We start from the raw sequence: 14,653 nt of genomic DNA, 5'->3' as shown, positions 1-14,653 counted from the left end.
CTAACAATCCAGCATTCTGTGATGCTCACCTTCCTGACATGATCGCTGAAGACAAAATGGGTGCATAAGTAAATGTGGTGGAGAAAGCTGATGGTGCCCAACTATCAAAAGATATAGTATTTGGGGTCTGGGTCTTAAAGGCTTGAAGATAAACAAACGGCCAGCTAGCTCAGAAGCCACAAAGCCCACATGGAAGAAGCACACTAGCCTGTGTGATCACATGAGGTATCAATGGGATCAGGTATCAGGCATCTAAGACCCAGAATAAAACCATACCCAAGGTGAATGGGAGTGGGGGCATGGAGTAGAGACCCAATACCCATCTGTAGACAATTGGGCATCCCCTGACAGAGGTGAGCTTGTCAGGGCACAGTATAGCACTGGTGAAACATACAACTTTTCTCTAGCTCTTTGGTGTTTCCTTCACCCCACTAACATGACCTCAATTCTACTTTACAAATTGGATTAGACCAGAACTTGCACACTGCTAAGAGCCCACAACACAGGGAATCAAGGATAGATAAACCTCTCAGGGCCAACAAAGAGAGTAGAGATACCATGAGGATTAGGGGAGGGTGGGGGGGGATAAAGGGGGAATCGATCACAAGGATCAATCTAGAACCCACTCCCAGGGGGAAGAATAATGGAAAAGTAGGTGAGGGGAAACAAAGGACGATGTAAGATATGGAAAAACTAATCTATAATTTATCAAGGGTTCATGAGGGAGGGCAGACAGGCGAGGGAGGGGGAAGAAATGGGGAGCTGATATCAGGGGCTCAAGTGGGAAGAGAATGCTTTTTAAATGATGATCATGGCATATGTGCAAATGTGCTTGACACGTTGGATGAATGTGCGGATTGTGCTAAGAGATATAAGAGTCCCCCAAAAACAGTATTTTAAAAAAATGAATGAACTACTGTGAAAGGTAAAGTAGTCAAGTGGTACTAAAATAGAGAAGCTGACACTCAGAGAAAGTGTGTGTGGGGGAGTATGCTCACAATTATCTATCTGTTCATTATGGAAAAAATGGGGAGGATAGCAAATACCTAGGTCCTTCTGTGAGCCATTCTCTGTGCATGAGTGGTTAGAGGTAAAAACAAAACAGGCCTGGCTAAATGAAGCTGAAAGTCTAATGTTTTTCAAGCAGTATGTTATAGCACATTTGTGGGTCATGAAATCAATTTTGTGAACAATGGCCAGAATTTTTTTAATCAACTAGAAGAGAAAATAGAGTGTCTTGATATGATTGAATTATTGATATGTGGAAGAAGTGCCAATAAAGCTGTTAAAAAAGAAACAACATAGAATGTACCACACACTGAAAGGTTAAAAATTATTTCAAGACACTTTTACTGTGGTTTTGAATTATTTTTTTTTGGAGGGGCCAGAGTCATGAGAGAACAAAACTAAGGCTATTTAATAAAAGTTACATGGAATATGATTTCAGATGATTACACAAAAAGAACTCTGTAAAAATCTGAACTTTCAAATAGCCTTAAAAGGTAATGATTTCTTTTTGATAAGACTAGGTGAGCCTCAATTACCTGGTTTTACAACACTGGCTAATGTAAAAGTACTAGTGTTGATAATTGCAAACAACAACGAATTCATACAACTTGCCCAACTATTTCTTGTGCAGAGAAGCCCACTTCTCTTTCCAAAAGAATTAAATGTTAACGCCGACAAGCACTTCTGTTCTGATAGGAACTCTGGAAGTGGACTGCTCTACAAGCAAGACAGGCTAAGGGGCCTCAGAAATCACATCAGGCCTGAAATTCTATCATCTACATGGCAGCTTTATGGAAGAATCTCTAGAGACATGTGCAAAACAAAGCTGAAAGGAGGAACACTTAGACTGCTTGCTATCATTAAATTAAAATTTTCAGTTCAGTAAATAAGAACTTTATACTTAACTCTAAGATAGTTACTTCACTAGTATTTCTCAACCACAAAGCAGGTGCTTTCATTAATTCTATTAGAAGCATTTCTGTTTAAAAGTTAAGATGGCCTGATATTTTTATATCAAATGCCAACTCTTGAATATAAATTAACTTTACAGGCATTTCTTAAATAAATACCACTCTTATATTCTATGAATACTTTGCTATGGACAGACTGAAAGAAAGCAAACTAGTGTAAGGAAATTAAAATATTAATCACAGTGTTCAAATGAATAATAGTATATTTAAAATAAATTAAGGATGCCATTGGGGAAATTGGATGATTTCATGTTAATTTGATAAACAAAGTGAAGGGGTGGAGTCTAGTCTGTCAATCAGGTCAGCCTAATGAGCCCTCCTTGTGGGCATGGCCTTCTCATGAGGACTCCAAGACTTCCTCTCTGCCTCCCTAGAGGTAGGACAATCTCTCTCTCTGCTTCACATTCCTGCTGACAAGCCACATGGAGCCATGTTGATGGCAGTCAGAGCCATGGAGATGCTTCCACTGTCATTGGATCCACAGGACTTTCCACCCATTCGGTGGAAATGCGTGTGCTGCATTGAGTCTGAAAAGGAATTTGGGGACTAATATTGGACTTACTGGCTGATATTGAACTCATGGGCTTGATCTGAACTGGGCTAGGATGTTTTATTGATGCATAATTACTTCTTGATATAAAGTTCTCTCTTACATATATTTGAGTGTCCTTGAATTTGTTTCTCTAGTCAACCCAGACTAACACAGCTATAGTTCAATCTAGAGAGGTTTCTTTTAATAATGAATTTACTATTTGGGGCTTAACGAAGAAATATCTTCCTAAAAAACCAAGCAGATGAATAAATGGGCATTGTCATAGCATCACTGCACTTTTATTTGCATTCAATTTGTATATGATTTCTTATTGGAAATTTACTTAAATTTTCTTTCACAAATGTAACTTTAGGTTTCCAAATTCAATTTATATTAATCATGTAGCTAAAAATTTAGAAACAAGTTTGACTATATGACAAAATTTTAAAATAAAAATATTGTTAAATATAAAATAACTACCATCTATATTTAGTTAAGGTGCTTAAGGTTATCATTACCATATCCAGTAAATGCATGTCACTGTTCTTCACATTTCGACCTGGGCTTAATAACATTCCAAAACATCTGAAAATATTGAAAAAAACAAAAAGGAAAAATAAGATATAAAGACTATATAAGATATAAAGACTATATTGAAACCTAGTGAGATAAATCCTTTTTATATTAACTATACTATTATATTAGCTAAACTCTGTACTAACAGATAGCTTTAGTTTTTTTCTAGAAGCATTACAAATAAGAACTCATTACAATACACAATAAAAAAACAATACACAATAAAACTGTATAGAAAGAAAGTGTCTAAATTTCTGGACTTTATTTTACAAATAAAAGATTGCCAAGTATCCTAAATGGTCATGATAATGGTCACAATTTTGATTAAAATAAAATATACTACCAAGATAAAGACTGGTCTGTAGGTACAAATGAAATATTATTGGCTTTAGAGAAACATACAGGTCAAGGTTAACTAACTTAGTTAAATCAAGGAGGTGTCTTTTTTATTAATAATTTTATTGGGAGGCTCTTACAAATCCTATAACAACCCATCATTCAATTGTATTAAGCACACTTATGCATATGTTGCCATCAACATTTCCAAATCATTTTCTTTCTACTTGAGCCCTTGGTGTCCCCTCCCTCCCATACCCTCCTACCCTCATGAATCCCTGATCAATTATATATTATTACTGTTGTTTTGAGTCTTACACTGTCTGTTGTCTCCCTTCACCTACAACAAGGAGGTATTTTAAAGTAAGAACAAGACATTATTCTCTCTGTATCAAGTATGATTAACAGAACATTACCAATTCCCCCGGACTGCAACAACAATGTTACTGAATAGTGTATTAATGTTATTTCCTATGCTTTTAAAGTTTTAATAAATAATTACTAAATATATATTATGTTAATGAAGATATTATCCAACATACTATTTCAGCTACTGTTTTTCCTGACACTACAAAACTTTGAGAATATCATTAATACTACTTTATTTGTAAAACCTCTTCACAATTCATAAAATTCCATCAAATCTAACGTATTTAATTTGTTAGATGTGGAAAGGTGCCATCAAGTTTTTCCTCTACTCTAGGCACAACAAAACAATGCCCTATCCTGTGTCACCCGTACAATTTTTAGACACTTGTTGGATCCACTGTGGCAATCTATATTCCTGAGGGTCTTCTTTTTCACTGCCCTTCTACTTTATCAAGCATGATGTCCTTTTCCAGGGACTGGTTTCCCCTGACAACATGTGCAAGGTAAGTAAATGAAGTCTCCTCATTCTCACGTCTAATGAACATTCTGGCAGTACTTTTTCCATGACAGATTTGTTTGCTCTTTCGGCATTGCATGGTACTTTCTATATTCTTTACCAGCACCATATTTCAAATGTATCGATTCTTCTTCAGCCTTCCTTACTAAATGTCCAAGTTTTATATGAATATGTGGTGAATGAAAATACCATGGCTTGGGGCATGCACCTTAATCCTCAAAGTCCAACACTGTAAAAAGATCTATGGCAGTAGATTTACCCAATACAGATTTACCAATTTGTTGGATACTATGTTAAACCCACTATTAAAGCCACTGCCAGTGAGTCCATTCCCACTTACAGGGGCCCTTTGTAGTGTCGTTGAGGCTATAAATCTCTATACAGATAGCCTCATCTTTCTCTTATAGGGCTGCTGGTGATTTTGAACCACTAACCTTTTGGTTAGCCATTCTACGTTTACCCAGCAGCACCACCAACACATATTAACTCCACTTTACAGGTGAGATATTAAAGTCCAGAATAATTAAACAACTTCCCCAAATTCATATTGCTATTAATTAGGTCATGTACTTCAAAAGGCAATGTGGTCTGTCCACAGTGTGCTGCCAAAATACACATGCACACTTCCTGGGTTACTTTTGATGTAGCTTTTCAACTTTTATAAAGATTCCATGGAGTATTTTGTAGAAATATTTATAGTAAAGACTGTAACTAAACGTCATAGGATTTATTATACTTCAAGACAGTGGCAACTGACCACTCAATGCTTAATTGACCTCTGTTGTTTTCTAACAGTTTACTTTTCCAATAGAATGCTTATCATTTCATGAACAAGATGAGTGATTGGGTCTATCTAGAAAAGAATGTACTTAGTAAGCGACAAAGCAAAATATATTCACACTTCCCCTGAATGATTAAGCATGCTTTCCACAAGGTTCTCATTTGTCATCTGAAAAAGATCCCATTCAGAGAAAAGACAAAATCAACAAACTCTTGGGAAAACTTTCCAAATATACTATTATGCCACTGAACAAAATAAAAATAATTATACTCTAATGTTCATAATTTTATTATGATTACTGTATCTATGATCTCTCATTGTGAGTTCCCATAAGAAACACTTTGTAAAAACTAAATAATGACTAATCATACAGTTCACTGTGGAACTTCTTTTACTGGTGCCTTAAAGTTTTACTAAGGAAGAATAGATTTCATTCTTTTTCAGGAAAAAAAATCTGGTCTCAACTAAGAAGTTAGGTCAATGAAGATGGAAGACTCATCTCACACTTCCTTCCCTATGTATTTAGCATCAGCAAGCCTCACTGATGGGTTTTTTTAATGAGTTTTCTATTTTTCAGGGCTTTTGTTATAAAATTACTGTGCATTCATTATAATAAGTTAGATAACTCACTGCCATTGAATAAATTCCCCAGTGACACTATAGGACAGGGTAAATAACTCCTATGGTTTCTGAGACTGCAACTCTATATAAGAGCAGAAAACCTCATCTTTCTCCCAAGGAGCAGATAGCAACTGAAGTTAGATAATACAGGAGAGAGTGAGAGAGAGAGAGAGAGAGATTTATAAACACTAGTGTATATAATTTCTACTTTTACGCCCAATATCAGCTCCCTTTGGAACGAATGTGAACAGTCGAGTATGAATTTTCCCACCTATTCTTTATTCTTTTTGCAAATGTGAAAGTGTTATATTACTTTTGTTTAACAAATACGTTCAGGTAAATAGTAAAATGAATAAAATCGTATATAGTCTTCACATAAAATCTCGGTATTTAAAAGGAGTTTAGAGGTTTTACATTTTCCTCAAATCGTAATATATATCTCCTGACTTTGACGATCTTGGATGCACTGCTCTTTGTCTTTTAAATAAAAGATCCTGCAATAGCCTTAAAGAAAGTACTTAATTCCCATGGGCCTCTAATTTCCTCATCTAGATAAGAGGAGAGGTATAATACATAAACACTCAGGCCTCTTCCAGCACAAAATTACAAAAGTTTTTTCTACCAAGTTGTATTAGTCATTTCAAAAATTATACCCCATTAAAGCACACTGGGTTTCCTATGGAGCCCAGCAAGATCTATTAAAGAAAATGTGTCAGGAATTAGACAGACATTATTAGTGCCACAAACACCTAATGTGAATATTAAGTATTTCATTGGGGAGTTGCCTGTGTTCAACTTTCTCTTATTAACTCCATAAATACGGTAGAAAGCACACTGTTATTATACCTATTTTCTCAAGGGGTTCACAGTCTAGCAGGGGAAGAAAATGAGTAGGCAGGCAATTATAACCTGATACGGTAAATTCTATGATAGTTATATGTACAGCACACTGATAAAGTGCAGCTGAAACACGCCAACATTATTTATGGTAAACACTGCCTTGATACAAAATCTCAAATACCCTGAGCATGAGAAAATAACTTATTAGTAATAATAATGATGGCAGGTACTTAACTTTAAGACAGTCATTACTGTTATCACATTTTATATTTCAAAATAGCCCCCATGAAGTAGATAAAACTTGCTGTTATAAGTCTGATGTGATTTACTAAATCACACACTGATTAAGTTACAGAACCAAGATTCAAGCACAAGTCTGTGGTTCCAAAACACCTAAGTTATCAGTACAAAAGACTGTGAACTGCCTGTGTGATCCTTAATAAGTCAGAAACTTCAGATTTTCATTCCCTACATTTCTAAAACACAAATATTATACTTATATGCTCTCTCTATCAGTATAAAGTTTAAATGAAAACACTCATAGTAAAAGTACAATGTCAACTACTAATGATTCAGCAATTATAAGTTCTTATAATTCATAATAACAAAAGAGCCAAGGTTGACAGTTCAAGCCAACCAGATGCTTCACAGGGTAAGATAAGACTCTCTGCTCCCATAAAGATTTGTAGTCATGGAAACCCTATATTGGGTCATTAGGAGTTAGAATTCAAAGACAAAAGTGGGATTTTGTAACACTATCACTAGGAAGAAAAAGTGCTTCCTTCCATAATACTTGACTGAGTTTTTAACTCTAAACTGCTTTTTAATATCAAGTCTGTACCCATAACAAACCCTAAAAATGCATTATTTCTAGCATAACTTTAATCATGGGAAAAAAGAAATGGTAAATGTTAGGTAAATGTCATGATTTAGTTATTTATGATTTTTCTAGTAGTGCATGAAAGCATTGGAATTCTCATAGCTCCATAAGTATTGTGGATAAAAATTGAACAATGAGAGCACAAAGTGAAGAGGAAGGGGACAAAAACAACAAATCATCAGTTGTTTCTTACTAGATTGGGTTTTACAGATAGAGGAAAAAATGAACTTTGCATATGATAACTTTTGAGTTCCAGGGTAGAGAATCAAAGTGTTTCGGAAACTGGAAAGTAGGGTGAAAGATAGGAATCTGATGAGAAGTTATAGAGAGCCATAGACTCCTGAGTCTTACTGATGGATAACCTAAGAGTCCAAGACTTCTTATGAGATCTGAGGGGAAGATACAAAATAAAAATAGATAATTTCAGTAAAGTGGGGGTGGTGGTTATACATCAGAAAGGAGATCGTGGCAGGGAAATGCAGAACTCTGGTGCATCCTACATTATTCTAGCCTATTGAGGTGTGCAAAACAGGGGAAAGGCACTACCACCACAGGAATGTGGAGCACTGAACACCTCTTTGTCTTATTGTTGTTTCCAATTCTTATTGTTGAAAAAATTAGAGATGTAAATAAATGAGTAGGCATCCTGCGGTGATGGACTGGAACATTTAATATTATTAAGATGTTAATACTATCCAAAGTGATCTATAGACTCACTGCAATATTTATCAAAATATGAATAGCCCTCTTTGCAGGTAGGGAAAAGCCAATCCTTAAAATCAGATGAAACTCTAAGTGACCCAAAATAGCTAAAACACATGTGAAGTTGAGCAACTAATTTTATTGTTTTGTTTTTGTTTTTTCCTATCAGAAACATTTATTTGTGAGACTAGTTAACTTAATTAAGTGCAGCGTAACTCCATTAGATACTAGGAGTTAGGGTCTAATTAGGAGAGAAAACAAAAATTTGAGCAAAGAAAGTTTAATATATATAGTGTTTACTGTACCTAGAGAATAACTGTAATGCTAAGAGAATTCTAAAGAATAGCATAACCTTGGGGGAGCATAACCAAGGATGAGCAAAGGTAGAAGTGGCTCTCTCCCCAAGGCTTGCATTAAAACCTCACTGGAGAAAGTATGATTATGACCCAATAAATGCATTTAAGATCATTGGATTTCCCATCCAAAGCTGAACCACAGTTGCCACATGAGCAGAAAACCAAATTTTGGGGTATAAGCATGTAAAAAGATAAAATCAGGACCCCAGAGCTGGCTCACTGTAAGTGGTACAATACCTGGGGTGCAGTGTCCACAAAGGCCACAATAGGGCTTCACTGAACCAGGACCAGAGTGAAGAACTCGCTAAGGAACTAAGTACGTGGAATGAACATTGGGACACAAAACTACAGGCTGTCCTCAGATTTTGCAGCAAGAGCAAGAAACAATTGCACCACACTGGAATCAAGAAAATACTTCTCCTGCAGTGTCCCTCCAGCACACTCTACTGGAAAAATTCAATAATGTGCTTGTTACAAAGTAGAAAGGCTTAGATATCCATTCCCAAAATCTACTGCCATCAAGTAAATTCCAATTCGTGGCAACCCTATAGCGAGTTTCCAAGCCTGTAAATCTTGACGAAAGCTGAAAGCCTCATCTTTCTCCAAAGGAGTGGCTGATAGGTTTTAACCACTGACCTTTTGGTTAGCAGCTAAACACTAGTTCAGCTTGATCGGGTAAGATTTGGAGCATAGAGGCCACACACAAAAAACTGACAAACCTGTACCCATTGCTAACAAGTTGATTCTGACTCACAGTGGCCCAACAGGATTAAGTAGAACTGCCCTATATTCCAAGGCTACAATCTTTACAGAAGCAGACTGCCACACCTTTCTCACCTACCTTAGCTGATGGGTTTGAACCATTCACTTCTTAGTAGCAGCTGAGCACTTAACCACTGTACCACAATGGCCCCTGATAACCAGGTGTCTCCATGAAACCAAACTTACTGCCATCCAATGGATTCCAACTCACAAGAACCCTATATAAGGATTCCATATAACCTTACTGAAGCAGATAACCTCAAATTTCAACCAAAAAGTAGCTGGCAGTTCTGAACCACCAACTTTGTGGTTAAGCAGTCCAACACATACCCAACATTGCCAACAGGACTCCTTGATATAACTCATATAATCCATAGTTAAAATATAATTTTATTCTAATTACTTAACAGGCAGATTAGAAATCTGAATTTCTCAAACTAACAAAGAAATCTATCATTATATTAAAGAAACAAACTGATTTACAAAAGCATTCAAAACAGCCCTGAATCAATTTCCTAGTTCTAAAATTATACTATAGTTTTGTAAGATAGTACAATTGAGGATGACAGGGGGTTGACCTGTTCATGGTACCAATTATCACAATTTCTTGTTAGTTTATAATAATTTCAAAACAAAATGTTTTCAAATGAACTCCAGGACATCTAAATAGAACATATAGAAAAGCATTACAGGAAACAACAAACAATGCTCTTGGTCATATAAAAAGGTACTTCTTAAGACATGATGCTGACACTATAGTAATATATACACCATACTGCTCTCTTCCAAATACGGGATGTCAACAGAAACCAATAAAAAATAATTGTGCCATAATTACAGTTACATCATTTCAATATCTTATTATATGGTTTTTACTGCAACCCAGCAGGCACAAATTAAGAATGTACTATTAAAATAGATAAATCAGGGAGACTTCAAAGAAGATGGCAAATGAGTAACACAGACCACAGGGACTGCACAGAAATCAGCGCAGGAGAGTTACTAAGAGGGAAATTTCACACTGCCAGGTCACAGGAGGAGCAGCATAAAGATAAGTAGGCACATATCCACTAGGTTTTGAGGGGCTGGGGGCTTTTGGCTTACCACAGTGGAGGCCGGCTAGGGTTTGACCTTAGCCCCACCACTGTGGAATCATTTGGAGCTGGTGCAGGGGATTTATTTCAACACAGCCACAGCTTGCTACCACACTGGGGCAGGGATTGAACCCCTCCAGCCCAACAGTCAGGGATCAGGGCTCAGCTATATTGTTTTTGTTTCCCTCACTTCTCTCTATCCACCCCCCCCACACACACACAGTCTCAGCAGATATAGATTTGTTTTTTTTCTCTCTTCCCTTTTTACTCACAGCCCACTGCTGACCTCCAGACCACTCCCCTTAGTCTAGGGCATTTACACCTGCCCTCCACCCAGTTGGGAGCGCTCCACCCTCTGCAGCGAAGCCTGAGGCTGGGGAAGGCCCACCCACCCTCCATCAGGGAATATCCGCCCAACTTGTTCCTGCGGAAATTACGCCTGCCTGCCCAGCAGCCCTCTGCATGCTTAACACTTTGCTGGGGAAATCCCGCCCACTTGCTTAAGGGGAAATTCTGCCTGAATGGCTGGGGGAGCTCCTATTTGTCCTCTGTGGTTCCACCTGACTGAGGGAACTTCCTCCTACCTGCCATAGTGCCTCACACAGCCTAAGGCAGTTCAGTCAACACTCACCAACATTCCACACTGCTGAGGGAACTTCTGCCAACCTCCACAGCGATCCACCTGACCAGGGCAATTCCACCCACCATTTGCGGTACTCAACCAAACCAGGCAACCAACAGCAATCTGTGGCACTCCCTTTGCAGCGGGCACCCCCACACACCCTCTGTGGTGCTCCAAGCTGCCGTGGGTCACACCATCAGGGCTGCTTGTGAGATCACCTAGTACAGCACCATCCTTGTGGGTCCACAACAACCCAACCAGTGTCCCCAGAGAGTATCATCAAACTTGTTCTCCAAATAAAAGAACACTAGTTGACTAGGGAAAGAGTGAGGCCACAACAGGATAAAGCGGTAGACCAATTCCATAGTGAAATTTAGTGCAGGCAGATCAAAGAAGCATTCCTACAAGTCTCCCAGAGAGAGCCAGTGCTCTTTGACTCATAGGAAAACGGTACCTGACTCCTCTAAACCAAGGCAAACAGCAATCAGCCTCAACAACCTCAACCAAAAAAAAAAACAAACAAAAACACAGGAGAAACAAAAGGCAATGGCAGAAGATGTCCTGCACCTAACAACATTCATAGAAGAAGCAGACATTGATCTGCCACAGAAAGAAATTTTCAGAATGTTGCTTGGAGTTGTACAGGATATGAGGGAAACAATACAGGAAAAGAATGAACTGATAGAGGGAAAACGGCCATACACCAAAGGGAAACACAAGAGCTTAGAGAAGAGATAACAAATACCAGTGGCAGACTCACAGACTTCGTAAATCGACTGGAGGAGGCAGAGAACCACACTAGTGACCTAGAGGATAGCCAAGCAGACTAACAAATGTGAACAAAAATCTAATAAGATCATCAGAAAAGCGGAAGAAAACCTAAGAACTCCTGATGTTATGAAGAGGAACATGAGAATAATTGGATTACCAGAGGAAGGCATAACAAACAAGTCATCTGCAACAACAGTGAGAGAATTCTTGGAGGAAAACTACCCCAGATTAATGAATGAATATCAGTAAACCACTCATGAGGCTGAAAGAACAACAGCTAGACTCAATCACAAGAAGTCACCAAGGCACATAATAGTTAAACTATCCAACTTTGAGAAAAAGAAGAAAATCAAGAGAGCAGCTAAGGGAAAAAAAGCAATCACATATAAAGGTTCCCCAAAAATAATGTGCCCATACCTATTAGCAGATACTATGAAGAAGAGGAGAGAGTGGAGTAACATATTCCAAAAACTGAAGGCAAATAACACAAACATAATAATACTCTACGCCGCCAAAATATCTATTAAAATAGATGGAGAAGTCTTTCCAGACAAGGAAAAACTCAAAGAATACGTTAGAAGAAACTCAACACTACAAAAGATCCTTGCCGACCCAGTATGGACAGAAGAACAGCACTCACCAAGCATAAATAAAAGATCAACACAAAGAACAATCCCACCCAGAGAGCAAGAAAGAAAAAACAGCCCCCAAGATAGCACTGGCTTAAGGGTGTAAAGAAGTCAAAAGTGAACCACACACACTCACACATACATGCACAACACACTGATAAGAAAGGAAGATAGGAAAACACCCAACGCAAAAGGTAGAAGATGACATCACAGTAAACAGACGGAGATAATAACTGTGAATAAATATCAATGTACTGAACTCAGGAATCAAAAGACTGAGGCTACAGACTGGCTAAAAAACCAGAAACCATCAATCTGCTGCCTAGAGGACACAAATCTCAAGACTACAGATAAAAATAGGCTGAGAATCAAAGGCTGGAGAAGAGCAAACCAAGCAAACAGCAATTCAAAGAAAGCAGGACTTGCGATCTTAATCTCAGATAAAAATTACCTCAAAGGATTATGAAGGACTGTACTCCAATGAATTCAACAACTTGGAAGACACATACAAATTCGTGGAAAAACAATCCCTCCCTAGACTATCCCCAATGCACGTCAAGAATCTCAACAGACCCATAGCAATAGAAGAAATAGACAAGATTATCAAGGAATTACCAATTTTAAAAAAACCTTGGACCACAGATGGATTCACGGGAGAATTCTACCAAGCATTCAGGGAATAACTGACACCAATCCCACACAAACTCTTCCAGAACATAGAAAAAGACAGCAAACTCCCAAACTCCTTCTATGAAGCTAGTATAACACTGACACTGAAACCAGGCAGGGATCCCACAAGAATCAAGAACTATAGACCAATATCATTAATGAGCATCAATGCAAAAATCCTTAACAAAATACTGGCCAATAGAATACAAAACTATATAAAACAAATAATAATTCACCATGACCAAGTGGGATTCATACCAGGGATGCAGGGATGTTTCAACATACAAAAGATCATTAGTATAATTCATCACATTGACATGAAAAATTATAAGAACCACATGCTAATATCAATAGATGCAGAAAAAGCATTTGACAACATCCAACGCCAATTCCTGTTTTAGACACCCAAGAAGATAAGAATGGAAGGAAAATTCCTCAAGATAGTACAAACTATATAAGAAAAACCAACAGCCAACATGGTAGTCAATGGAGAAAAGACAAACACAATCCCACTGAAAAGGGGGACCGGGAATGGATACCCTTTGTCCCCACTCTTATTTAACATCGTACTGGAGGTTTTTGCTAATAGCATAAGACAAAGAAAAGACATCTTTAGCAATGACACATCAGACAAAGGTCTTATCACTAAAATCTACAATACGCAGCTAGCTTCCAAAAAGAAATAAACTAATTGACCACTAAGGAGGTGAGCAAAAGACCTGAACAGAAGTTTCACGGGGGCTGAAATTCAAATAGCCAATAAACATATGAGAAAATGTTCCCGATAATTAGCCATAAGAGAAATGCAAAATAAAACAACTATGAGATAACACCTAACACCCTCAAAGATATCCCAAATTCAAAAAATCAGAAAGCAACAAGTGTTGGAGGGGCTGTGATAAGATAGGAACTCTTATCCACTGCTGGTAGACCTGTAGGTATGTATAGCAACCATGGAAATCGATCTGGTGATATCTAAAACACATGGAGCTTGAGCTACCATACAACTCAGCAATCCCCCTACTGGGCATATACCCAGAAGAGGCAAGAAATAAACCATGGCCAGACATCTGTGTTCCAATGTTCACCGCGGCACAGTTCATAATTGCAAGGAGTTGGAAACAACCCAAATTTCCATCAACAAACAAATGGATTAAAAAACTAAGGTACATATACATAATGGAGTACTATGCATCACTAAAAAGCGTGATGAACACATGAACCACATTGCCTTGTGGGAAGAACTGTGGGAAATTATGCTAAGTTAAGTAAGCCAAGCACAAAAGGCCAAGTACAATATGAGTCCACTGAGGTAAGCTGAAAAAAGAAAAGTGCAAAAGGGCCACAGGGAAAAGCTACTGTATACAAACATTCCTGGGGTGAGGTCCAGATAGTATGACAGGGGCCAGACAAAATCCAAGATACATATTGTAGCCACCTAAAAAGCACGGGGGGAGGGGTATGGGTAGTGGGAGAACAGGGCACTAACCCACCTAATGGGCGAGTATTGTTTATATCTCCACAGGGAAAAAGAGACCAAATTTCAACCCAATGCTCCAAGATGTGAATGCAACATTACTGGCTTGAAGCAGGGAACCAGTAGCGAGGTCTGAGAGG

At 38.0% G+C, this 14,653-nt stretch overlaps 1 protein-coding gene across 8 annotated transcripts in view; it reads right to left on the bottom strand.

Annotated features, from left to right (window-relative positions):
* Positions 1 to 14,653, bottom strand: part of RABGAP1L (RAB GTPase activating protein 1 like) — an 828,618-nt gene that overhangs the window by 685,755 nt on the left and 128,210 nt on the right. For all 8 annotated transcript variants that reach the window (XM_075527714.1, XM_075527698.1, XM_075527727.1 and 5 more), the window contains one exon: positions 3,030 to 3,096. In XM_075527714.1, the coding sequence (XP_075383829.1) occupies positions 3,030 to 3,096 (67 nt within the window). The remainder of the gene's footprint in view (positions 1 to 3,029; positions 3,097 to 14,653) is intronic.

This window comes from Tenrec ecaudatus, chromosome 1, assembly GCF_050624435.1.
Source record: "Tenrec ecaudatus isolate mTenEca1 chromosome 1, mTenEca1.hap1, whole genome shotgun sequence".
In the NCBI taxonomy this organism is placed as follows: Eukaryota; Metazoa; Chordata; class Mammalia; order Afrosoricida; family Tenrecidae; genus Tenrec; species Tenrec ecaudatus.
Note: the sequence above shows the minus strand (reverse complement) of the source record. Positions and strands in the feature narration are given on the sequence as shown.